Below are 27,260 nucleotides of genomic sequence, written 5' to 3' on the forward strand. Positions count from 1 at the left end.
TAAGGTGGGAACCGAAACCGACCCACTGACAGGCCAAACCGACCTGGTCGGTTTGAGTCGGGTTGGGTCGGTTTTGGTTTTGCTCCTATACAAAGCCAAATAAAATCTGAATTAGTTGATAATTTGATATTCAAGAGTCCAAGATAAATCTAAATTTAATTCAGGTAAAGAATAAAATCAATAAATTCTTCATGTAAAAACAAGTGTCAATAATGGGCCTTCTAGAGTAAAAAACTAGGTAAATCTAGGTAGGTAAATCAATAAAATAAAAATTTAGAAACCTTCTAAATTCTAATCTAGGTAAAAAACTAAAAAATGACACCTAATTGAATTCTAATTGTAATTGCCTAATGGGCCTTCTAGAGTTCTAGTTCTAGTAGAAGTCTAAAAGTAGAAGACTAATAGGAATTAGGAAACTACTCAAACTAGGAAGTAGGAACTACCAAACTAGTAGAATACTAGTTCGATTCGGGTTAGGTTGGTTTCGGTTTTCACGCAAGAAAACCGAAACTGACCTGAGATTTCGGTTTATGTATGTGCCCAACCCAAAACCAACCGGTACAAATGAAAACCCAACCGACTTGAGTTGGGTCGGTCCAGATTGGTCGGTTTGGTCGGGTTGGGCATTCTTATGAACATCCCTATTAATCCCAATCCCCACTTCCACCCCCAATAAGGCTATTTGTATCCCTAACCCGATGGGTTGGGGAATTTGGATAAAGGTTTTAGAAACTGACTCAAAAGCGAAACCGTTATAGGTACCAATTTTTAGGTCAGCGGTTCGATCATCCAGGTCCAACGGTTTGGATGGTTTGTATATTAGGGTTAGGGCAAATGTTTTATATGAAATGAGAACTGGAGTGGAGAAGAGATGTAGGTTGAGAAAGAAAAAAGAAAGAAGAAAAAGAAGAGAAAGGAAACGAAGGAGGGAATAAGAAGGAGGGAAGAAGAACGAAGAGGGGGAGGATGGTTCGACGTCACCGACGACGGTGAAGTGGCAGCAACAGTAGACCTAAGTTCTCATATCTGATATCTGGGATCTGAGTTCCCTCAGATTTGAGATCCGAGATTCTCTGCAATCTCTGCAATCTGTAACATCTTCTTCTTCTTCTTCCATAGATCTCAAACACGAAACACGTTCTCTCCTGCATCTTTATACTGTGGATCGCTGTCTGGGTCAAACGAGTTGATGGTTTGACCGCTCGGATCAATGGTTTTCTGACGAAATCAATGATTTTTTACCAAAGAACAAGTTAAGGGTAAATGAAACCAGTTACTTAGACGATTTCCGAGCCAAACGATCCGACCATTTGAATCGACGACGGTCCAAAAACATTGGATATTTAGAGTCCGGATATGCTCCTCATAGCCTCAGTCCTCATACGGGAGATGTTCCCATGTGCAGCCAAGAGGCCCAAGACATGTTATGGATGATTTTATGATTGTCAGAAACCTCAGGGAGGTTTTTATATTTTACCTTAACAAAAGTAAAAAATTGCGATGGGCACATCGTATTCGTATCGTACCTACCATTTTCAACTGTCAAGGAAACTGGGAAGGAGCACTGAGCAGAGAACTCCCTCTCACGCCTGAAACCCTCTCTTTCAAGGCGTAAAACAGCTAGAACCAGTTTCTAATTTCGTGGAATTTCGTCCATTCCGCAGTCCGCTCCGAGTAAACCAAAATATTATTAGTGTTTCGGACGAGGTGCCTCCCGTCATCACAAGGGATTGAACCCTAGAAACCTAAGGATTTGGTAACCCTAGTTTCTACAATTTTCCAAGCAATACTGTTTATTCCTTTTCTTTTTCATTAGCTCCAGTTGTTCTCTCGGGGGCACGGACTACTTAAATGCCTCACACTTCGTCTGCTAGAAAACATGGTGGAGATCAGTCGGACGGTAGTGGTTCTCTTCAAAAATCCCAACGGGCCAAAATGGGAAGAGTCACTGAAGACGGCGATAGGAAGGTAACTCTTGCTTCCTCTTGAATTTGACCAACAGTTTCAGTGTTAAATTACATTATATTTTACGGATAAGTACACTGGTAATTGAAAACTCTCTAGCTTTGGATTATTATCCTCGTAATTACTCGTTCTTGCTTTTTTTTTTTTTTTTTTTTGTATCTTTACTGCAGAGTTCGAACAAGAGACTCAAGGATGTTGAGATTAGCGTTCCAATAGTCTATGGAACTATCTCATTCTGGCTCGGTAAAAAGGCGAGTGAGTAAGTATGTTGGCTGGTGGATTCGGACTCTTCTCGCCACGTGTTCGACTAATTTTCTCCTGCTTACTTTAATTAGGTATAATTCGCACAAGTGGACTGTCTATATTCGTGGAGCAACAAATGAGGATCTGGGTGTAGTGATCAAGCGTGCCGTGTTCCAATTACATCCCAGTTTCAATAATCCCACTCGGGTTGTGGAGTCGCCCCCATTTGAGTTGTCGGAATCTGGGTGGGGAGAATTTGAAATTGCCATCACCCTTTATTTCCACAGCGACGTCTGTGATAAGCAGTTGGACTTGTGAGTTGTTCTTTTTCTGTTTTTACCTTTTCTGCTTTTTAGTTTCTGAGTTCAGATTTACTGCGATGCTAACTTCAATTTGGTAATACTGGCTTCACATTTTACAGATATCACCATCTGAAGCTGTATCCAGAGGATGAATCTGGGCCCCAAACCACCAAGAAACCTGTTGTTGTAGAATCTTACGACGAGATTGTGTTTTCCGAACCATCTGAGAGTTTCTTTACTCGTGTACAGAATCATCCTGCTGTAATTGTGCCTAGGCTACCTGCTAGTTTCAACTTACCTCCTCCTGGTATGGTCATTGATATTCTGTCTTGCGTACAACTTGTTTGTATATTTTAATAAATCTTACCTACCATTTTCAAAAAAGTAATATTCCTTTTTTAAAGCTTTTTACTCCTTCCAATGTTGTTTGGTTTTCATTTTTGTAGGAGCAATTGACAATGTTAATGAAAAAAAGAGAGGTGATACCAAAGATCATCCGCTAAGCCAGTGGTTTATGAACTTCTCAGAGGCAGATGAGCTACTAAAACTTGCAGCTGCTCGACAACAGGTTAGAATGAATTAGATGGTGTTTGGTTCTATTTCCCTGTATCTGAAAAACAGTGCCACATAGGTGTTTCCCCAATGGAGTTTGAAATGTTATTTGGTTAAACTATTTATCAAAGAAACATTTTTCTTGGGTTGTGTGCAAGCTATCTATTGGGGGAAACATAAAAAATGATGTTCCCCCCAACACATAGGTGTTTTATCGCTATTCAGTTTATGTAGCACCTAATGGTGTTTAATAACACCTAGCTGTCAAAAAACATTTTTAAACAACTTTTCTCGTTTTTCAGGGGAGATGTTGTACAAAACATTTATTAAATAAATGACAATGGAACTAAACAGCCCCTTAGTTGCTCCCATTTTTCTTGTTTTTTTAATAGGTATTTCCATTTCACTTCTTATTTGTTTATCTTTGGATTATTGATTGTAAGTACTCTTTTGGATAACTCCATTGTGATATGATGTAATAGGAGAGAATCTCAAGGATTAAAGTTTCATCAAAACTTTGATAGTTTATTCCAACTTTATTGGTAATCAAGGCAAAATCCTTGGAAATATATTGTTTTAGTTGAGTTGAGAAATACACCCGCAGTAATTCAGAAAATATAGGAAAATAAAGAAAGAAAGGAAGAGAAAGAAGAAAGAGGTTTCAGCAGTAGGTTGTGGAAGAAGAAGAAAAGGAAAGAGAGAAAAGAAGAGTTCGAACCTCTCTCTCTAGCCCCCTTGATCTCTTTTATTAACTTAATTATAAAATTAAGTACAATTACTTGGATTCCCTTAATGGGTGGCCAACACTAAAGAAATAATTAAACAAAACAATAAAAGCCCATAACTAAGGCCCATAACCAACAAACATAAACTTAAAACACTACTTAAAAGAAATAAAAAACACTAGGGCCCATTCAACCCATTATCACTACACTCCCCTCAAGCTGAGCATATATGTCAATCATGCTCAACTTGTTTACATAATGTTGAAGCTTTGCCTTTGGAACTCCGGCTCCCTTAGTTAGAAAATCTGCTAACTGCTTTTCTGATGCAATGGAAGAAAGGCATACCTTTCTTGAAGTCACTCTCTCCTGTATAAAGTGTCTGTCTACCTCAATGTGCTTAGTTCTATCATGCTGAACCGGGTAGTGAGCAATGCTAATAGCAGTCTGATTATCACAATACAACATTAGTGGCTCGTCACATGAAACACCCATCTCATCAAGGAGAGATCTAAGCTATAACTACTTAGAAACCCCATGGGCCGTGGCCCTATGCTTTGCTACAATTAAAGATCTAGCAACCACTGACTGCATTTTACTTCTCCAGGAAACAATATTTCCGGCTACCATAGCACAATGACTTGATATGGATCTCATATCACCTGCATTTCTTGTTCAATCAACATGTGTATATGCTTTTACCTTCATGTGGCCATGTTTAGTAAACAATATACCTTTCCCGGGGGTTCCCTTAAGATAGCACAACACCCTTTCAGCAACAACCATATGTGTCTCTGGGAGCATGCATGAACTGGCTGATGACACTCATAGCATATGAAATGTCTAGATGAGTCATACATAGATAATGAAGTTTTCCCAGTAGTCTCTAAAACATTTCCTTGTCAACTAAAAGTTCTCCATCATTAACTGAGAGTTTATGGTTCATATCAATAGGGGTAGAGGTAGGTTTAGCACCAAGTTTTCCAGTCTCAATAAGAAGATCCAACACATACATCCACTAAGAAATAAATATACTTTCCTTGGACCTAACAACCTCAATGCCAAGAAAATACTGCAACTCCCCTAAGTCTTTGATCTCAATTTTTTTTTTGATGAATGAATGGTATTTTATTAAATAGAGATAGAAATAATACAAGCATGAAGCACCCTAAGAGGAGGCATGAGGTGTTACCTCCCCTTAAAGATGGTTCCAAACCCAACTCTTTTCAGATTGCAGTTACAAATTAGCTAAAAACAGAGAATCCCTTGAAGCCCCTTGTTTAGATAAAGAATCTGCCAAAGCATTTGCCGATCTAATAACCCATTGAAAGCTAACTGACATGGTGCTCGTAAACCATTTGACTTTTTTGATGATGTCCTTATATCCCCAAACAACAGTTTCTAGGTCCGACATCCATCCCACTATCACGTTAGAGTCTCCTTCAACTATCAAATTATCACTCCAAGTTGGTTGGAAATTTGTAGTCCTTGTACCACAACTAATATCTCAGCCTTTGTAGAGTCTCCATAACCCACTGGACCTGAGAATAAGGACAAAATGTTGCCATCCTTATTCCTCAAGATCTCTCCTATACCCGAAGGTCCTGGATCGCCTTGACTTCTCCCATCATAGTTCAACTTCACAACTCCTTCCGGAGGGGGTAACCAACTTGCTTGTGTTCTATTTTTCTTGGATGATGTGGAGGCCACTGTTGCCCAATCCTTCGAAGGTCATCATTAGAGTAATCCGCAAAGAGATCAGTAGTTTTTAGCCAAAGGATTGCCCTTGTCAGTATACAATCCTTTATTTTAGCAATGCTTCTCCCCTTCTCCTAGAAAATTCTGGCATTTCTTTCCTCCCAAATGGTCCATAAGAGGGCTGTCCTAATACATTTCCACATTACTTTCCCTCTCTTTGTTGGCCAACCAAAAAAAGACGGATCAAAAAGCAGATTTACTTCAGGAGGTAGGTTCCACTTGTACCCAAACAACATAAAAACCCAATTCCAAATATTTACTGTAAAAGAGCAAGAAATCAGTAGGTGATAACAGTCCTCATTTTGCACTTTACATAAAATGCACCAATTGGGGGACAAGCATGAATAAGGTCTCTTTTTTTGTACATTGTTCACAGTATTAATTTTACCATAACACACTTCCCAACAAAAACCAACAATTTTAGGTGGAATTGGCCTTGACTAGACTTCTTTAATTGGGAATAACAAAGGGGAAGGAGTAGAGCAAAGGGACTTAAAGAAGGAAGAACAAGAGAAGGAGCCACTCGAGGTCAAAGACCAAATTCTTTTATCTGGTTTAGGAGGGTCCAAACAAACAGAATCAAGTAAAAGTAAGAGCTCAGAAGCAAAAACCGATTCCTCATCCCTCAACCCTCTACGGAACCCAAAATCCCAATTAAGAGACAATGGGAGAATGGGGGGAGAAAGAAACCTCGAAATAGGCTCCTTTTTATAGAGGGAAATAGAAAAAAGGGAGGGATAAAGGTCTTTTAATGGTTGGTTGCCCACCCAAACATCTTCCCAAAAAAGCACAAAATTACCATTGCAGACATCATACCTTACGAACTTGAGAAATTTTGGGAGGATGCCAAAAATCGCCTTCCAAGGTGTAGTGAGTGTGGCCCGTTGAGATACCCCGGCATCCCAACCTGATTCAGAACAGCCATGGATATTAGCCACCACCTCATGCCACAATCTCTTTCTTTCCAGAGGTCACCTCCATAACCACTTGCCCAAAAGAGCTTCATTCTTATTTACTAGGTTCCCTAACCCTAAGCCCCCTTGTTCCTTGCTTCGACTCACCACCTCTCATCTAATCAAAAGATCCTTTTTCTCTGCACCTGGTTCCCACAAAAAAATCCCTCATCAACTTTTCTATCTTCTTGGATTCCCTAACAGGTATCCTGAAAACAGACAAAAAGTAGATGGGTAAGTTTGCGAGTGTGGCCCTAATCAAAGTTATTCTATCCCCAGAGAGATATAGTTCTTTTTCCAGGTCACTAGCCTTTTTTCAAATTTCTCTACCATCGGGATCCAAAACCTACTTTCCTTTGGATTTGCACCTAGGGAAAGTTCTAGATAGGTCAAGGACCAAGCAGAAATAGGGCAATCTAAGCAGGTTTGAGACATTCTCAAAGAGGGTTATTAGATTTCTCAGATTCCTTGCCCTCAACAAATCACATCCCTTACAAAAGATTATGATATCATCTGCAACTTGAAGGTGGGTAACCGGAACTTGATTTCTTCCTAATCTCCATCCTCTTATCAATCCAACATTGTCTGCTTTTGACAAAAGTCTACTAAAAACATCAACAACCAATGTGAAAAGGAAAGGGGACAATGGATCACCTTGCCTCAAGTCCCTACATGCAAGGAAAAAATCCTTTACTACTCCATTTACTAAAACTGAGTAGTGGAAAGACGTCAAACAACCACCTATCCACTTGCACCATCTATCCCCAAAACCACACTTTCTGAGCACCTCTAGCAGAAAACTCCAATCCACCAAATCATAGGCCTTTTCAAGATCCAATTTGCAAACAAAACCTTGCCTACCCAATCTTCTCATCTCTTCCACACTTTCATTTGCTATTAAAATTTGGTCAACTATTTGTCTATCATGAACAAAAGCACCTTGAACTTGACTTATGATGGGGGGAAGAGCCTTTTTGATCCTCAAAAATAAGATGTTTGTCAGTATCTTATAGATGCTTGTTATCAAGGTAATTGGCCTAAAATCTTTGGGATGTTTGGCCTCTTTCTTCTTAGGGACCAAGGGTAGGAAAGTGGCATTTACTCCACGGCTAATGACAGACTATTCCTCAAATTCTTTGAAAATTTCTAACAAGTCTCCTTTAATTATGTTCCAACAGTTTTGAAAGAAAGCCATAGTAAAGCCATCTGGCCCTGGTGCCTTAGATCTATCCATTGAAAAAATTGCTTGTCGTATTTCCTCCTCCTCAAAACTCCTTTCCAACCACAATTTCATCTCTTCAGACAGTGTAGGCCAATCCAACCCAGCCAACTCCACTCGACTAGTTAGAGGTTTCCTTAATATAGATTTGAAGTGCGTTACAAAACAATTGGCTATTTCCTCTTGGGAGTCCAACTCCACATCATCCACTTCAAGTTTAGTCACCAAGTTTTTCCTTCTTCCATTGGCCATCTCATGAAAAAATTTGGTATTCCTGTCCCCTTCCTTTATCCATTTATGCTTAGATTTCTGCCTCCAAGATATATCTTCTCGCAAAAGAACCTCCTCTAATTCCTTTTTCAACCTCCACCTTAATTCTCTTTATTGAGTATTCATGGTTCGTTGAGATTCCTTCTCATCCAGTCCTCTATTTGGGCCATCAGATTGGATTTTTGTTCCCTTATTCTCTAAAAAAGGTCCCTATTCCATTCTCTTAAGTTCTCCCTCAGGCTTTTCAACTTCTTATGAAACCTCACCCCTTTCCACTTCACCCCCTTATATCTTGATTCCACCATTCCTCAATCTTTTTTACAAAATCTGGGTGTGCCAGCCACATATTTTCGAATCTAAAGGGTTTGGGTCCACTCCTGAAAGGTTCTTATCCTAGCTCAATGGGACAATGGTTGGAGGTAACTCTAGGTAGAGCTTTGGATAGCAAGTCTCTTCAATGATTTTCCCAACTTTCGTTAAAAAGGAATCTATCAAGCTTCGAGCAAGTTGGGCTTTCTTGGAAGTTGGACAAAGTAAAAAGGCCCTGCACAAGAGGAAGCTCCTTAAGCTCACTACAATTAATAAAATCATTAAATTTTCTCATACTAACTGTAATGAGCTGTTGGGGGTTATTTGTCTCATTAACAAAGCATAATACATTAAAATCGTCACCCAAACACCAAGGACCCTCCCATAGCCCTTGGATTCCATATAACTCTTCCCAAAATTCATTCCTCTCTCTATAGATATTTAGGCCATACACATTGGTCAACACCCAAAAGAAACCATCGTTCACCGACTTGAACTTTATAGACACCGAAAAGTTTCCCATTAACTCCTCCTCTGGCTCTACAACATCCTCTCTCCACAATGTGACAATACCCCTTGAAGCCCCCCAAGAGGGTGCAAAGGCCCAACTTATTCCTTTTGACTTCCACACACTTCTGGCCCATCTTTTGTCAAATTTGACTATTTTGGTCTCCTGTAGCATCACTATATCGGGGCTATTCCTTCTGAGCAGGTCTTTAATTAACCTCCTTTTCCTTGCGCTCCCTAAGCCCCTCACATTCCAACTGATGATTTTCATGGGAAACAAAATTTTAGAGCCCAACTAAGGTTAAAGGTTCCTACTTGGGAGTCTTTCTTCTTCCCCTTCTGCCACTAAACTCAATGTCCCCTTCTATATCTGAAGTCAGCCTCTTTACCCCAGTTCTTTTCTTTTTCTTTCTATTATTTCCCACTCCCCGGGTGCTTGGACAGTTTTTTGGGTTCCCATTCTCATATGTGTTTTCCTCCAAATAATCCTCTGTGGTCTTATACTCCTCCAATAGTTCATTGATTTGCCCCCAAATCCTCTCTAATTCTTCCTCCTGCAATTTTTTCAAGAGTAGCTCTGCCCCCTCCTTTTCACAGTTTTTGTCAACATTCTTAGAAACCATACACAACCCCTCCCTTTGCGTGTATTCCTCAAGAAGAGTACATATTAGATTCTAGATTCTCTCTAACTCCTCCTCTTGCTTTTTTCTCAACTGAAGCTCTCTCTCCTTTTCAACACAACCATTAGCTATGCCCACACCTTCCCCTCTAAAAGCTGTTCTTTCCGGTTGAGAAACTTCTTGAGAGCACTAATGTCTTCTATATCACTGCTAGTAACCACAATATCATCTACATAAACAATAAAGAATGTCACTAGGGTGTTTCTTCTCTTAACAAAGAGGATATGATCTAGTTGAGTTTGAGTGTAGCTGAACTGAACAAAAGCAGCCCTAAACCTGTCAAATCAAGCACGTGGATATTGTTTCAGGCCATAAAGTGGTTTCTTCAATATGCACAACTTACCTTGCATCTCCTTGCCATATATATTAGGAGGAAGGGACATATATACCTCTTCAGTGAGATCACCATTCAGAATGCATTCTTAACATCAAATTTATATAGAGGCCAATCACAATTCACTGCTAAGGATAAAAGAACTCACCGAAGTCATTTTAGCAACTAGAGAAAAGTCTCAATGTAATAATTTATCAAAAAAAAAAGTCTCAATGTAATATATCCCATATACCTGATTATATCCCCAAGCAACAAGACCGGCCTTATACCTCTCAATTGACCCATCTGCACGATACTTGATAGTGAGAACCCACTTGCACCCAACAGGTTCCTTCTCAACTAGCAAGTTAACGATATCATAGGTATTGTCTTTATGAAGGGCTTCTATTTCAGTCCTCATAGCATCCCTCCATTTTGGTGTGGCTACAGTTTTTGAAAGACTTTGGGATGGGTTGAGAGGAAATGGAGGCTAGAAAGGCATAGTAGGATGGGGACAACAAGCTGTTGGAAAGATATTTTGGAAATACAATGAGTTGTACATTTCCTCTTACCTTTTCTCAAAGCAATGGATAGGTCAAAGTCTGGAAACAAGGGTGTTGGTGGAGGAGGTGATGGACATGTCCTCTCTTCAACAATTGGAAGTGCATGAGACTCAACTGGAGGTGTGGGGTCAATCTGTGTTTGCCTTAGCCTTTGCTGCTAGTACTACTTTTCGAGAATAGGATGAGTGGTAAAAACTGGAGGACTAACAGGAGGAGGGAAAGGGAGTAGGAATGGAAGACCTCAAAGTAGGACCCCTCCACGAGAATGGGGGTAACTGTGGAGGGCTCAACACAAGACTCAATTGGAGTTGGCAAAGGAAGGGATGAAGAAAACTACTCAAGGATCTCTCCACCTCAGAAGGACGATTATAAAAAGGAATTGACTCTACAAAGGTGACATCCATGGAAACAAACCGAGTGCTACCAATGGGATCAAAACAACAATACCCTTTTTGTGTGGAGGCATAATCAAGAAAGATACACTTTTGAGCCTTGGGGTCAAACTTATGTCTCTTAGAACTGGGAATGTGGACACAACAAGTGCAACCAAAGACCAAGGAATGGAGAAAATCTCAACACAAGGAAAGGCTCCAAAAGGAGATTTTAACCCCAAAACTCGAGAAGGCGTGCAGTTAATAAGGTAGGTAGTTGTTAAAATTGCATCACCCTAAAATTTCACAGGAACATGGGTAGAAAAAAGGATGCTCCTTGCAACTTCTACAATATGTCTGTTTTTCTTCTCTGCTTCATTTTGTTGTGGAGTGCGGGTACAAGAATTCTGATGAACAACCCCAAACTTTTCAAGATAGGAGGTAAGGTCCTTCTCAAAATATTCCTTAGCATTGTTTGATCGGAATATTTTGATGCGGGTGTTAAACTGAGTATGTGTGATGACGCACAAAATTGCCAGTTTCCTTGCTGGAGGACAGCTCGTACGATGAGTGCTGAAGTTGGCAGACCGATCTGCAAGAGAGAGAGAGAGTCAGAGTATCCGCGGGTTTAGACCCGGGGTGAGCACTCCGATGCTTAAGTTAGCCGAGCTTATAGTGAGCAGGAGAGCAAGAAAACGAGAACTAAAGTTGCACTTACATAGAGATAGTTAATAGCTCCTAGTATGTGTGGTTCCATCCCCACACTTATTTATTTTATTTCCTCTTATTATAGTTGGGTCGACTGGCCCTTGTTTATCCTTGTTTATGTTTATCTTTATTTTTTTGTGTTTTATTTTAAGTAGGGGTATCAGAGTAACTCCTACTCTTGTAAGGAGACTAATCTATATATAATACCTAAGATCTAATGGGGCGGTAGATTAATCAAACCGATCCCCTTCATTCTTTCTCTCTTCTGTTCTTCTTCTTCTCTTCGAAGCCTAGCTATTTTCTTTCTTTCTTTCTTCTTCTTGAATTACTTTAGAACATAGATCTATTTTTTTATTCAAGTTGGTATCAGAGCACTTGGCGAGAAAGGACTAGGGTTCTCATGTGAGCCTGATCTGATAGGCTACATGAGAACTCCTTAGATCAAGATCTGTTGCAGTAGCGCCTGGTTCTTGGAGGTTGTTGGAGTGTTGGAGACTCTGCCCAAGAAAGTGAAAGACTCTTGGAAGATTGCCCAGGTGACCAGGAAGAATCAGAGTTTTTAGGTGTGACCAAGATTAGGGTTTCAAACTAAGGTGGTGATCAGAATCTTTTCTGAGAAAGGTACAATTTTTAGTTGAACCGATTTTGGTTAGAAGTTGTCAAGATCTTTTCTAAGCCGCGGCTGATAAAACTGGATATTCTCTGCTGGTTTCCCCTTGGCATAAAACCCTTCGACCTCTTTTTTGAGGAATCAAGGACTGGTTTTGACTGTTATTGATCTGGAAAATTGATTTTTTTTTGATTGAGATTACTTTCTTGGAAAGAAATTGTCGACTGAAACCAAGTTTTGGTGCCTATTCTTTGCTGAGATTAAATTCTGGGTTGATTTTTCTCTGATTTTCTTAGTGTTTCAGCAGAAAAATAGTCTTTTTGGTCTTCTTCTTGGAGTTTTGTGACCTATTCGTGCTCTACATAGAATGGAGAAGGTTGGAAGTGAGTTAAAAACACAAGGGGAAGGATTTTTTGGGACTGGTAACATGACTGAAAACTTGTTCCAGATTACCACTGTTAGGTTTGATGGAACAAATTACTTAGAGTGGGCCCAATCGACAATGATGGCCATTGGAGGTGGAGGTAAATTAGGATACGTGACCAGAGACACAAAGAAACCAGCCAAGGAAGATACATATTATCCAAAATGGGTTCAAGAGAACTACTTGGTGATGACTTGGCTATGCAACTCTATGCAGCCCCACATCAGCCGAAACTACCTTTGGGCAAAAACAGCCAAGGAGATTTGGGACAGCATGAAGGAGACTTATTCTCAACCTCTTAATGTGGCTAGAGCTTATGAGCTGAAGTGTGAAGTGAATAACCTCAAACAAGGGGAGAAGTCAGTCTCAGTGTATTTGCTACTCTGAAATCCCATTGGCATGAAATTGATCACTTGGAAACTATTGAACGGGAAAGCCAGAGGGATGCAACAACATATAGAAAACTGATTGAAACAAATAGTGTTTAAGTTCTTAGCTGGTCTAAACTCAGATTTTGACATTATAAGACAGCAACTTCTCACTAGGGAGAGTGTGACTTTATCTCAAGACTATTCATTGGTTCACAGTGAAGAGAGTAGGAGGAAGGTTATGCTATCTTTTCAGCCTACAGAAGTAGCTTTGGTAGCAACAAAATCTAAGGTTGGAGGGGAGATGGATAGAGAAATTAAGAAGGGAGACAAAAGAGATAGTGTTTGTGATCATTGCAAGAAGCCTAAACACACCAGGGACACTTGTTGGAAGTTGTATCCTCACCTAATGCTAGTAAGACTTAGAAACAAGAAGGGGAGTGCTAATGTGGTAACTACTGCAGACAGTGCTAATGTGACATTTAGTATTGTGCAGATAGTGCATTTGTCTGATTCCATCTCCCTAACCTCAATTTTGCATGTTCCTAAGCTTAGTGCTAACTTGCTTTCAGTTAGTAGTATTACTAAGAACTAAAATTGTTCAGTAATCTTTTTTCCGTGTTTTTCAGGATCTGGAAACGGAGAAGGTGATTGGGATTGGCCGTGAGATGAATGGAGTTTACCTTCTTGATCATCCACAAGGGAAGCAGAGTGAAGTTGGGAAATTGTTTGTCTCTCAGTAATCGATTAGGTCATTTGTCTTTTTGGGTTTTTGAAGAGTATGTTTCCAAATTTATTTAAGTCGGTCCAAGTGTCTAGTTTGAAGTGTGAAAGTTGTGAACTTGCAAAACACTGTAGATCAACTTATCCTTTGAGTTATAAAAGAAGCAACATTCCTTATAAAATTGTGCATGCAGATGTTTGGGGGCCATATCATACTCCTACAATGGGGGGGGGGGGTACAGATATTTCTTGTTATTTGTTGATGATTATACCCGCTTCTCATGGGTTTACCTTATGCACTCTCGAGTTGAGGTCCCTTCTCTGACTCAAGCTTTCCATCAGATGGTTTTGACCCAGTTTGAAATCAAGATCAAAATTCTTAGATCTGATAATGCCAAGGAGTACTTTGCAAAACCATTGGCATCATGTCTCCTAGATCATGGAGTCATTCATTAGAGCACCTGTCCTCATACACCTTAGTAGAATGGGGTTGTTGAGAGAAAAAATAGACATATCCTAGAGGTAGCCAGAAGCATCAAGCTCAACTCTAATGTTCCCATATGCTTCTGGGGGGATGCAATTTATATAGCTGTTTACCTTATTAATAGGGTTCATTCATAGATTCTAGACATGAAAACACCATTCAGCCTTCTGTATCCAAACAAGAACCTGTTCACTATTCCCCTTAAAACTTTTGGGTGTATTTGTTTTGTTCAAATCCTTGGACCTCATCGCTCCAAGTTTGATCCGAAAGCTACTAAATGTATTTTCCTTGGGTATGCACAAAATCAAAAGGGATATTGCTGTTATGAGCCTGTTTTAGGGAAACGTTTTGTGTCCATGGATGCTACCTTTTTTGAGAATATGCCTACTATCATAGGGCTTCTCTTCACGAGGAGAGTAGTGAGGAAGGGATTTCAGTTTCAGCCCCAAGAGTCTCATTACCTGTCCCAGTTACTAAGGGGGAGTGTCATGAAGAGGGTTGTCAAAAGTGCAGGGAGTTGAGAGTGTATCACAGACAATGGTGGAGGCAGGTTGATTCCCGTCCTCAATAGCAGTCCAGGACGATCCCAACATCTTCTACAACCCTAGATCCAAACACTACCATTGCTCCCGCTGTTGAGCCAACCATTGCAGATACTTTGCCTTATACCGTTGATCCTCAGCCTCCTTTAGATCTTGATCTTCCAATTGCAATTCGTAAAGGGAAGCGCCGTTGTACCTCATCCACTGCCCATTGTATCTCCAAGTTCCTTTCTTATGATTGTCTCTCAGAATCTTATAGATCTTATCTGGCATTTATTGCTACTATTCCTATACCTAGAACAATGCAAGAAGCTCTATCGATACCTGAGTGGAAGGAAGCAATGAAAGCAGAGATGGATGCTCTTGTTAAGAACAATACATTGGAACTAGTTAACCAACCTGAGGGGAAGAAACTTGTTGGATGCATATGGGTATTTATTGTGAAGTATAATGCTGATGGTTTTGTAGAGAGATATAAGGCTAGATTGGTTGCAAAGGGATTCACACATACTTATGGCATAGACTATATGGAAACCTTTGCACCATAGTTGTCAAGGCGCCTAGGCGAGGCTAGGCGACCATGGGGTGCCAAGGCGATGGAATCTGACCTAAACTATTTTATAGGTTTAGCCTTTAGGAACTAGGAAGGGAGTAGGTTCAGCTGTTAGAAATAATAAGTGCAGGAAGCTAGGAACTAGGAAGGGAAGAAGAAGGAGGAGGAGGAGGAGGAGCCCGCCTAGTCGCCTAGGCGCTCGCCTAGTATACAAAACTATAGGCGTTTGGGCGAGGTGACATTGTAAAACCGCCTAGTCACCTAGGCGCCTGCCTAGGCGTCGCCTTGACAACTATGCTCTGCACCAGTTGCAAAGATGAACACTATTAGAGTCCTATCCATTGTTGCGAACTTATCATGGCGACTATTTTAAATGGATGTTAAGAATACTTTTCTCAACGGAGACTTGCAAGAAGAGGTGTACATGGAGTTAACCCCCTGGTTTTTACAGTACAGAAGCAGGAAAGAAAGTTTGCCTGCTGAAGAAGGCTTTATATGGGTTGAAACAATCTTTGGTAGCTTGGTTTGATAGGTTTAGACTAGCTTTGGACAAATTTGGTTACATACAGGCTCAATCAGATCGCACTCTCTTCTTAAAGAAGACAGACTCTTCCCTGACCCTACTTGCTGTATATGTGGATGACATTGTGATAACAGGGAGTGATACTGGTGAGATTGAACCGCTTAAACATCATCTTCACAAGGAATTTGAAGTGAAGGACTTAGGGGAATTGCGCTATTTCCTGGGAATTGAGGTAGTTCGATCTAAGCATGGCATTTTTGTTTCTTAGAGAAAATATGTTCTTGACTTATTGGAGGAAACTGGAAAGTTAGGAGTGAAGCCTGCTGACACACCCATTGAGTTGAACCATAAAATAAGTGCAAAAAGTGTAAAACTTCTTGAGGACAGAGCTATGTATCAAAGGCTGGTTGGAAAACTTCTTTATCTTTGCCTAAATCGGCCAGATATTTCATATGCTGTCAGTGTTGTTAGTTAGTACATGCATTCTCCTAGGACCACTCACCTCCTTGTAGTGGAAATGATACTTGCTTACTTGAAGAGATGCCCAGGGAGAGGCATACTTTTCAAGAATAGTGGTCACATGAAAATAGAAGTAAATACGGATGCATCTCAAGAAGCGTGCCTTCCTTACATTGCGTCAGACATGCAGTTAGCTGATCTCTTCACCAAAGCAGTCACAAAAATCAAGTTGGAGACAGATTTACACAAGTTGGGCATGACAAATATCTACTCCCAACTTGAGGGGGAGTGTAGAGATAGTTAATAGCTCCTAGTATGTGTGGTTCCATCCCCACACTTATTTATTTTATTTCCTCTTATTATAGTTGGGCCGGCTGGCCCTTGTTTATCCTTGTTTATGTTTATCTTTATTTATTTGTGTTTTATTTTAAGTAGGGGTATTAGAGTAACTCCTACTCTTGTAAGGAGACTAATCTATATATAATATCTAAGATCTAATGGGGCGGTAGATTAATCAAACCGAACCCCTTCATTCTTTCCCTCTTCTCTTCTTCTTCTTCTCTTCTTCTCTTCGAAGCCTAGTTGTTTTCTTTCTTTCTTTCTTCTTCTTGAATTACATTAGAACACAGATCTATTTTTTATTCAAGTACTTAATTGCGCGTACCTTGTAAAGTAGGGTTGAGTCCCTTTTATAGGCATTGGGGTCCGAGATATCCAAGGAAGACCTTATCGGCCCATTATCTTTGGGGCACGTTCCTCCTATGTTGGTGGTGATCCTCATCCAGTTTCTCCGAGTCGTAGGGAGACCGGGATCATCCACGCCAGGTGGGTGACGTGATACCGCCTAACTCGGAACCGATAGGCACGTTAATTTGGATAAGGTTAATCTATCATGTAGGTCGTCAGATTGGTAGGTAGGTACCCCGGAAGTCAATTGACTACTTAGCTTGTTGGCTACCTAGTCGGAAGAGTGCAGGTCAGCCTTCGAGGTCCTCGGCCTTCTCTCCCGAGGTGGAATGTGCTGCCTTATTGCAGAATGTCTTGGGATACACATCTCACGTGGCATTGAGGTGTCATTAGACTGTTCGACGTATCATGTGTTGCTTTGTGGTTGGTCGGGTAGGTTGGCCCAAGTCATCTTAGCTCCATCCAACTTGTTCCCATGTGGCACTGAGGTGTCATCTAACGATTCAAACGTGACATGTGGTGCTTCACAATTGGCGGGCCAAACCACCCCTCATCAATGTGTGTGTTCATGGAATTGTTGCACAAATTTAGGCACTTTAACACGATAGCGCATAAGGTAAATCCAAGTATATTGTGAAAAATCATCAATAAATAGGAAGAAACATCTATAGCCACCCCATACACGGTAAATGGTAAGGCCCCCACACATTAGAGTGAACAATATTAAAAGGAAGAGTCGATCTTTTATTACTTAAAGGATAAGTGTTATTACAATGCTTTGAGAACTCACAAGACTCGCAATGTAGATTTGATAGACTGATTCCTTTAAATAACTTTGGAAACGATTGACTTAATGAAGAAAAAGAAAAATGACCTAGACGACTATGACATGACATAATACGACTAGTGACTCTGAAACAAATGCACTTCTATTAGGTTGTACTTGGCTCTACTCAGACATGTCTAATAGATAGATCCCATTTGCCTAATGGCCACTCCCAATTACCTTTTGAGATTTCATGTCCTAAAAAACACAATATGAAGGGAAAAAGGTCACACCATTGCTTTAAAAGGCTCTTGAGGCTAGGCTAAAGGCCTAAGCCTTGAGGCAAGCCTATGAAAAAAGGCCTGGCCTCAATAGCCTTAGAGCCCATCAACAAAGCTTAGGCCTTGAGTTATTTGAGGTTTATGCCTTTGGACCTTTGGCCTCAATTATTCAACTTTGGCCTCAAAAAAAAAAAATATCAAGGTTTACATAGGGGCAAACATAAATTTAAGAAAAAGAAAGCCTTCTTTTGTATGTATTGGTGTAATGATCAAATAAATAAGCATACAAATAACACAAAAATACATATAGAATGTGTAAGAAAATAGTTTGCTTTATTTTTCATGTTTTATTCTTATCCGTTTGCCCATTTATTATTATTATTATTATTATTTGATAATTCCCATTTGCTCATTTATCTCATACTTGGTATTCTATTTCTTCTAAAGAACATGCATCATATATATGGTCACTCTTCACTAATGTATATTAGTGCAAGAAATGAAATAGGAATGCCTTGTTCTTAAAACAATTCTGGTTCATATCCCTAAATTGAAAAGTTTAATAAGAAAAACAAGTAAAAAACTACTTTGGTAAGATTCTAACATAAATTGTATTGTATATTTGGGGTACCAATACCCCCTTTGTAAGATATTTTTAAATTCTTTTTAAAAATTAAATAATTTAAATCCAACCTTGTAAAATTAAAAAAAAAAAACTGAAAAAAATTATGCATGGTTCAAAGTGTCGATAATCAATACATCCCTTTCAGCATATTGGGGTGTATGGATACTTTGAACCATGAATCCATGTCTAATATATCATATAAGCCATATAAGATCCTAATTTTATGTTTTCATGTCTTTATTGTTTGTGGATTATATCCTTTTTTTTTTTGCTCAAGGCTTACACCTCAAAACGCCTTGAGGCTTACGCCTCGCCCCTATGAGACACAACCGCTTCTCCTCCGCCTTTAGCCTTAAACCTTGAGCCACACTGCAATTCAAGGATTTAGTCAAATTACTAACTGAAAGCAAATTGGTATTAAGTTTAGGTATATGAAGAACAAATGATAAGGTCAGGGCATTAGAGGTCTTAATGTCTCCCTTTCCTATGCTAGGTGCAAGAGAGCCATCGGCAAGGGATATCTTATCTCGATCAGAAAGGAGTGGGTAAGAGGTGAGTAACTGTGAAACACTGGTCATATGGTCAAAAGCACCAGAATCAATTACCCAAGGGGTTTTATTAGTACCTAAGGCAAAAGCATGATATGCAGTGGCACGAATACCTGAGTGAGCATATGTAGAGGAAGGAACAACCTCTGAAGGAGCTGTAGCAATGGACTCCAAATGATTGATTATTCGGCCATACATTTAGCCCTGGCGGCTGCAAGCTGTTTTTGTTTTTTTTTTTTGATAATTGACTGCAAGCTGTTCTCCCACCGACTTCTCTCTATCCTATGCTTGTTCACCTTGTGAGGAGGTGGCTACATTTGCATTTCCACTTTTTCCAGTTTCAAACCTTTTCCCACCATTTTCTTTCTTGAGTTTGGCAGGAATGAGTTCTAGATGCAACTTTCAACAAGTGTCTTTAATGTGTCTAGGCTTCTTGCAATATTCAAAGATAACATCCTTCTTCCCAGTGTTAACCTTTGGCTTCATTCTGACATTGGCATAGTGATCAACCTGCGGCTCAACAGGCTGAACCTGTCTTCTGCTCTCCTCACTGCTCACCATAGCATATGCTTGAGACAAAGTCACCTCATCCTTTGCTAAAACATTCTACCTCACAATATCATACTCCAGGTTGAGTCCAGTGAGGAACTCAAATACCCGATTTCTCTCCACCAACTTCCTATATGTTTTTGTATCTTTTGTGCAACTCCAAACAACAACCTTCATCAGATCAATCTCTTGCCAAAGAGATTTCAACATAAAGAAGTAGACGGCTAGGGGCTTCTCCCCCTATCTTAGATTATTTACATCATGCTTCAATTTGTAGGCCCGAGCAACATTAAGCATTTGGGAATAGGTCTCCATGACATTATTGTATACTTCTTTTGCAGTTTCCATCCACAGGTAATGCTGACTAATGTGTGGTTGCATAGAATTCACTAACCAATCCACTATTACATAATTTTCCTTCATCCACCTTTAATAGGTAGGATCATCCTCCTCCGGTTTCTTCTTGCTCTCGGTAATGTAACCCCATTTTCCTCTACTACACACATGTATCTTAATAGATTAAGATCAGGCTAAATAATTGGTCCTATCTAACTTTACAGTAGTCACAACCTCAAAAAGATTCTCCACTGACCCCCATGCCCAAACTTGGAATCTGTGGAATATTTGGTCTCTCCTCCAGTTTGCTCCATTGAGTGAACGGATGCAAACAAAAATCAAATTAGGGTTTAATAGGCTAGATTTACTGTTCTAAGCATAGAATAACCCTTCAACCTCCCAAAGACGGGGTTTCATAGGGCCCAATAGGATGGAGACCAGCACTCAACCCAACCAAAACCACCCTCAATAGAAATCAAAAGTCTTACGTCTGATCCCCAAGCGCCTGGTTCAAAACGTCTCTACGACCTATAATAAGATTTCTCCAATTATCTAGGGTTTTCGAGAAGAATCTCCAAGAACCTGCCTTGGGCTTCAACTAAGGATGAAAACCTCCACAAAAACTCTCCAAAAACCATTCTAACTCAGCTGCATAAGTTGCTGATTGATCAACCAATCAGTTCTCCATACACATTGTGTATGGGCAAAGAAACGAGAAAGAAGTCAAAAGTGAGAACCCGCTCTGATACCAAGTTGAGAAATGCACCTGCAGTAATTCAGAAAATATAGGAAAAGAAAGAAAGAAAGGAAAAGAAAGAAGAAGAAAGAGGTTTCAGCAGTAGGTTGTGGAAGAAGAAGAGAAAGGAAGAGAGAAAAGAAGAGTTCGAACCTCTCTTTCTAGCCCCCTTGATCTCTTTTATTAACTTAATTCTAAAATTAAGTACAATTACCTGGATGGCCTTAATGGGGCGGTCAGCACTAAAGAAATAATTAAAGAAAAAAAAAACACTAAGGCCCATTCTCACTACAAGTTGAAATAGAGAAAATTTTGGGAGAGACAGAAGAAATAGAGAAAACAAAGAGGTAAGAGTAAAATGAAGAAAAAGAAGAAAAGTAGAAATATAGGAAGTGACAAAGTAAATGTAAATTATCACCATTGTTCTTGGCATTTCAAAGAATTTCAGAATTTTTAGCCAAATTCTGATCTTGAATCATGTCAGAACTTGCTTTAAACTGGAATTTAAATCATTAGTTCTTTTTTTTTTTATTTGAGGTAGGGGTAGAGGTATGAAGTTTTAAGAGGTCTCATTGGTTCCACCAGACCTTCCTCTCCTGCCCTTTTCGTTGGGAATTTAGTCCGGGAGTGGTATGAGGCTTTAGCTAATTAATTTATTTCACATCTACAAAAAATTAAAATTCGATTCTCTGTGTGTGTGTATAAGACCCCAAAATTCTGTAATTAAAAAACTTTTAAACAACCAAACCTGTTTTCACCAATACCATCTTTGTCTTCATTAGGTTCCCCCTACAGATTGCTCAGTTGGTGGGCCTGTGAGGACCTCATGTGTGAAAACCCTAATTTATCCATGGGGAGCTCCAAATTGAAGATCAACTCTTAGGTTGACAATAGGCAAAGTTCTAAAAATGTCTGAAGTCCTTTTGAGTCACAACTGACAACATCCTAAGCATGGCCTTTTTATAAAATCGCCATACTGCAATGTGGTGTACAGTCCTTCCCCATAGACAGCAAGCCTGATAAAAAAATGAGGTTGCTTAGCCATATTCCCCAATGTTTTGCAGATGCAGCAGAGACTCAAATCCTTCCCTCTAATTTCATGCATTGAGTTTCACAGCCCATTACTCTCATGTTGTAGATGTACTAAAAAGTAGATAACTTAATAGCATGAACAAAATGAACATAATAGTACAATTTTTAAAATGCTAGCTTTTACTTTCGATTACCACTGTAAACAAAGGCAATTTCAAAGTCACAGAGTGAGCATGATTTGAGTCATATGTTCTTGTTCCTTATACCAGGCTTCTTTCTGTTAGTGATAGATACTAGACAAAATACACATGCATGGTGCATAACACAATTTGTTTCTCTTACATTACTGTCACAAATTCAACCCAACTGGTTAATCCTAGCCATTTATTTACTGGATTAATCAAAATCATCAAAAAGAAATAATAAGAGAAAAATGGAGGGGTGCATCCAGAGTCTTGTGCGATAGATAAATACCACTTACGTTAAAAGGAAATTTCTAAATTCTATCTATTGATCAAAAAAAGGAAAATTCTATAAAACAGTTTTAAGGCCAGCAATGCTATATGGAGAAGGGTGTTGGGCAGTCAAGAAACATGTTCAAAAAATGAGTTTGACAGAAATGTGTATGCTGAGATGGATGGGTGGAAAAATTAGAAAGCATAGGGTCAGAAATGAAGTTATTCAAAGGAACGTTGGAGTAGCTCCAATAGGTGATAAAATGAGAGAAAGTAGACTAAGATGGCTAAGTCCATATTTTTAGTAGTCAAAGGAAGAATGGTGGCACATACATAGAAGGCTATGTACAGAACCTGCAAGAAGAGGCATTCTGTTGCAAGTTGAAGGGGCTAGAAGGCTTAGGGGCATTAAGATACCTTGTTTTCAAATGTCTTTGCTAACTAAAAGAGGGTATCTTTGGGTCAAGGATCAAACAAGAAGATGATGAAGCTTAAAAAAGCCTCGTAGAAGAAGTAACTGGTTTGGAGGTCATAGTTTTAGCTTTTGGGGGGAGGGGTTGTCTATGGTGTAGTTTCTCTGAGTGGTTGGTGTTATTGTTTTTTGAGTTTGCTTGGGCTGAAGTGTGATGGTAGCTTGAGTTTATTTTTGGGATTATTGGTTTGAGTTGATTGTGGGATATGGGTGTTGTGGCGAGGGTTGTATTAATTGGATAGTTAGGTTCTTTGGATTTTGTGTTTATTGTCCCTGGGTTGTCTTTGGAGGTCTTGTTGGGAGTTGAAGTCTGTTATTCCTTTCTCTCTCAAGCGACTTCTAGTCACTCTCCTTGTACTTTCTTTTTTTCTTTAATAAATTTTATTTTATTACCAAGAGAAGGCATGATTGAAGTAGTAAAAAATGCTTTAAGCTCTTGTAATTTAACAATGAATATGGTACTAAACAGAACAGAATGTCAAAACAGCATTCCTGTAGCCCGCCCCATATAGGGATAAGGCTTAGATGATGATCAGAAAGAAATAATCAGATGGAGTGGGAAGATCCAGTCTAGTTTAGGGGTCACCAACTCACCATGCCCAGATAGTCAGTGTCCACTACATTCTGTGGCGGTCCTGGGCTGACTAGTAGCATGTCAACATAGGTTTAAGTTTGAGGGTAGTCACTTGGTGCTAAAACGCTAGAGGCTGGGGCTGTATTTGGTCCAACACTCTCAATACCTCAGATATATGGGCCCAGCATCAGATAACAGCCTTTTAAGTCTGCTATACACCATGTACTGTTCCCCACACTTGAAAGCTTCTTTAAGTGTGGAGTTTTCTCTTATTGCTAATAAACTTTCTTTGGTTATGATTAAAAAAGGAAAAAAAAGATCATCTGGCCATGTTGATTTGACTAACTTTTTCATATGACTGATTGGGTGGCCCAACTCCATGCTGCATTATATATGGTGCTGTGTTTGCTCTAGCTCTACTGGACATTGACATTTAGGACTGCTGATAAGCTGAGCTGACCTAAACAGCTTTTAGATTAGCCTGACAATGAGTCAAAAACTTTCATCAAGTAATTAAGTAGCATGGTAGAAGCTCAGAAAATAATTGTGTGCATAAAACTGGCTCCTGGGAGTGGATAGGGTAGCCATGAGTTGGTGGATGGGAGATGGGGAACATTGGTTTAGAGACTTGTTTATTCACAACTGGCCCAGCAGTGCAGCATATTGCTTGGCAAGCTAGCATTCTTTACCTGGTTTGGGCCTATCATTTTATTTGTGGTCCAAATCTAGCCTGTTGGGTTGGTACATATCCTAATGGCCTAGCCTGCTGGGCTTGTAGGCAAATTCTCTTGTGAATTTTAAAAACAGCCTGGTACTTTGCAAATTGACCTATTGATCCAGTCTTAGGCCTGAAGTTTTATGGTAACCCCAATCTAGATTATGGTCATCCTGAGCTGGACAGGCTGACCCTGGCCAGCGTCTGGCCTAAAAGTCTGCTACTGTCTATCAGGTTTCAGTTTTTCTACTGATGCTTACCTGTTACCTCAATTGGTACAGCATACTCTCTCTCTCTCTCTCTCTCTGTGTGTGTGTGTGTGTGTGTGTGTGTGACCTTCCTACATGAAGAGATTCTGTGATAAATCCAAACTATCTAACCATCTATCCAATTGGAGGACATTCTGGTTTGGCCATGTATTCACTTCCCAATTCAACCTTCAACCTTAAAAATAAGCTTTCTTCAATTGGTATTTGGTTGTTGAAAACTTCATTTTTTTTTTAACTTAAAAGTTGCCCAATGGGGCTACTTTTGCTATGAATTAGAGAAAAAAGAGTGGATGTGCAAGATTCCTGTGTCATTTTGATATCTTTTCTGAATTACTCGTATAGCAAATCCATGTCCAGACAACATAGCAATGGTTTGCTAGTTCAATCATTTAGAGGAACTGTAGACACCCAAGTTTTCTTCCAGGGGTGTCTACACTCTACAGGGCTCAAAAGGACTCCCATTGTCTTCCCCTCTCCACCTCATAAAGGAAAGTTTCTGCTTTTCTTCTAGGCATTTTTTAAGGTCCCTATGGATAGCCACATCATTTCTCCATGTGGGAGATTTTAGGTAGGTTATCTAGCAAAGAAAGCTAGTTAACCCAATTTAGGATTTTTTTTCCTATACATGCATACACACATGCATACACACATGCTAATTATTAATTGACTGCATTTTCTCCATCCAAATGGCCAAATATGAATTGGTTTTATCTATAGATAAAAAGGGCAGCCCAATGCACAAGTCTCCCACCAATACAGGGTCTGGGTAGGGATAGATGTATTCAGCCTTTACCCCTGCAGATACACAGAGAGGGTGTTTCCAAGATTTATGGTCATCCAGGGCACATGTAGATAAGATTAAATTTTAGACACTGAAATAAATGTTAGAAGGAATATTAATCAGCACCTCATTCTCTAGGCATCAATCCTGTAAATGATGAAATACCTGATTACTTGAAAAGGAATAATGGATGATGGGAAAACAAAATGGATCTGTTTGGCAGAAACATTCAAGAATTTTGGACATTATACAATAGGGGGCCGTAAATAATTTTTCCTTGGCATAGTACACTAGAATTCTCCGTCTGAAACAACAGAAGTTCCTGCCTTTCAAAACTTATTAACATGCTATGCTTTTGCAAAGCACCATGTCACTGTGTTGCATGAAAATTTATCCATCAAATTGCAGTTCCCTGTGTTTCATGTGGTTGCAAAATGGACCAAGGCTGTATCTGAATATCTTGACCGCTGGACCAGCCTAGATTTGAATATTTTGAACGTTTCTTCATCCCCATTCATTAGCCAATGTATGACTTGTTTGAAATCAATCAACTAGTGTCTTTTGCTATCCCACTTGAAAAGCTCTCACAGCATATTTTTTTGTCTTGTTTATTTGTACTTAAAAAAATTAAGTTATTGTGAACTTAGCCACCAATCACCATACATCCCACTGTCCTGGTGGGAGCCCCAGTGTGATGTATTGTGGTGGGCCTGGTGGCATCTGCATCACCTGAGTGCTCCTCATGTATATATAGGCTGGAAGTTCTCAACTATTTGAATTTTTATTTTTCTCTCAGACAAAAAATTATTTCAATATTTAGAGAAAGTCTTGTGAATGCATTTTTGAAGTTGATCTTGACTGTGGTAGGTGCAAGCTTATATCGGAAAGCTTAGAAGACAGTTGAGTGTCATTGATGGACAACCTCAGCAAGCAAAGCCCACCTCTGGTCAGTGAATGTACTTGAGCTAACCATTATTTTTGGTGCCCCTTCTTGCTGCTACTTATGGATGTGTGAGAACTTTCGAATAACAATGATGTGGAACAACTGAGTTACTGTATGTATCAGTTATTTTTGTACCCAAAGAGAGAACGAGATCGAGTTCTCATTTCTGCCGATTAAAATCTAATTTTGCCATCCCATGTATTTACGTATCTTAAAATGGAGGCTTTTGTTGGAACACATGCAGTATCAGCTATTTGAAGATTTATATTTGATAACAGGAATAGAGGAAAAATAAATTTTTTTCTTGTCTTATGTTGCGTAGTTTCTTAAAGCTCTAGTCCGAGGAGATAGACTGGAGGTTAAAGGTTGTTGCTAGAATCAATGAGCTGCACTAGGAAGGACAGGTCAGCCATCCCTCTGTTTGTGGAGTATGTATGGCTCACTTGGAGTTGGGACCAACAAAATATTGTTTGTATGTAGGACCTATATATATATATATATGCGTTGACCTCTAGCTACGCTGTTTTAATTCCTCCTTTTCTTTTCTGAAACGATGTAATTGATCAGATATGTTATGTCAACCGTGGGACTCCCACTCAGGTTCAAGACAGTTGAAAGAGCATGCTTTGACGTGAAACAAGAGCACTTTGTGGATAAGGGGATCAAACTTTTTTTTGTTAAAAAGAGTTTTTGTGGATGGAATATGTTTGCATCCGTCTTATTTACTTGTAACCTGTTATGCCCATTACCCAATGTTGCTCCTGGCTATCTGTGGTCCTGGAAGGGAGTTCGGATCTGCTCTCACTGAGCATGCCTCATACCGACCTACGTTTCAGCCATGCATTGGGAACATGAATAAAAATTTCTATTTATGGAGTCGTGCATTGGCAACATGCTGTGAGGTGCGTTCTGTGAGGAGCGGATCTGATATCCTTGGAAGGGGTAGACGTGACGGGATCTGCTCCTCACAAATGGGCGTCTCACAGGCATATCCACCGTGCATTCCCGTGAATAATAACAAATGAGTACAGGAGATGTTCTCAATGCATGATAGGATGTGCGTGTGGAACAGATCACAGTGGCCGCCCTCAAATAGACACCTACATGGGATTTTACCTTTGCACCAAGTAATGGCTTCTAATCATATATGTAGGTAAGTCTTCATTGGTTTTTAACGTCTCCCATGTCACTTGGCTTTGGCAAGGGCTTAATATTTTCAAGGTTAATGCAGGTATTGGTAGTTTGGTACAGTCTACAGTGGCGCTGCCTTGCCCCCAAATGAACAACTTCATTACCCCATCGGCCCATCCAACTGACCTCTCTCTCTCTCTGTTTGGTCATTCATTTTGGCAATTTCTCAGCCTATTCAT

The 27,260-nt window shown here is 39.7% G+C and overlaps 1 protein-coding gene across 3 annotated transcripts; it reads left to right on the forward strand.

The window, feature by feature from the left end:
- Positions 1-1,493: 1,493 nt before the first annotated feature.
- Positions 1,494-26,557, forward strand: LOC104607468 (transcription initiation factor TFIID subunit 14b). Of its 3 annotated transcripts, XM_010273104.3 has the most exons (7): positions 1,495-1,968; positions 2,136-2,224; positions 2,301-2,522; positions 2,630-2,817; positions 2,957-3,078; positions 25,815-25,893; positions 26,213-26,557. In XM_010273104.3, exons 1-7 carry the CDS (start codon positions 1,852-1,854, stop codon positions 26,218-26,220), a joined length of 825 nt encoding a protein of 274 aa, XP_010271406.1. In that variant the 5' UTR covers positions 1,495-1,851; the 3' UTR covers positions 26,221-26,557. The 3 variants fall into 3 exon arrangements, with proteins under 3 accessions (XP_088744615.1, XP_010271406.1, XP_088744614.1); XM_088888489.1 differs by lacking the exons at positions 25,815-25,893; positions 26,213-26,557 and adding an exon at positions 3,365-3,940 and having other exon boundaries at positions 1,494-1,968; XM_088888488.1 differs by lacking the exon at positions 26,213-26,557 and having other exon boundaries at positions 25,815-26,199.
- The last annotated feature ends 703 nt before the right edge of the window (positions 26,558-27,260 follow it).

The sequence above is a fragment of the Nelumbo nucifera genome, chromosome 5 (genome assembly GCF_055504915.1).
Source record: "Nelumbo nucifera cultivar China Antique chromosome 5, China Antique-T2T, whole genome shotgun sequence".
NCBI classification, from domain to species: domain Eukaryota; kingdom Viridiplantae; phylum Streptophyta; class Magnoliopsida; order Proteales; family Nelumbonaceae; genus Nelumbo; species Nelumbo nucifera.

What these genes read in the sequence shown, in the direction of transcription:
- LOC104607468 (XM_010273104.3), top strand. Translation starts at nt 1,852, where the DNA reads ATGCCTCACACTTCGTCTGCTAGAAAACATGGTGGAGATCAGTCGGAC. An exon ending in CTGAAGACGGCGATAGGAAG is followed by an intron (nt 1,969 to 2,135) that starts GTAACTCTTGCT and finishes TCTTTACTGCAG; the next exon opens with AGTTCGAACAAGAGACTCAA. An exon ending in TGTGATAAGCAGTTGGACTT is followed by an intron (nt 2,523 to 2,629) that starts GTGAGTTGTTCT and finishes CACATTTTACAG; the next exon opens with ATATCACCATCTGAAGCTGT.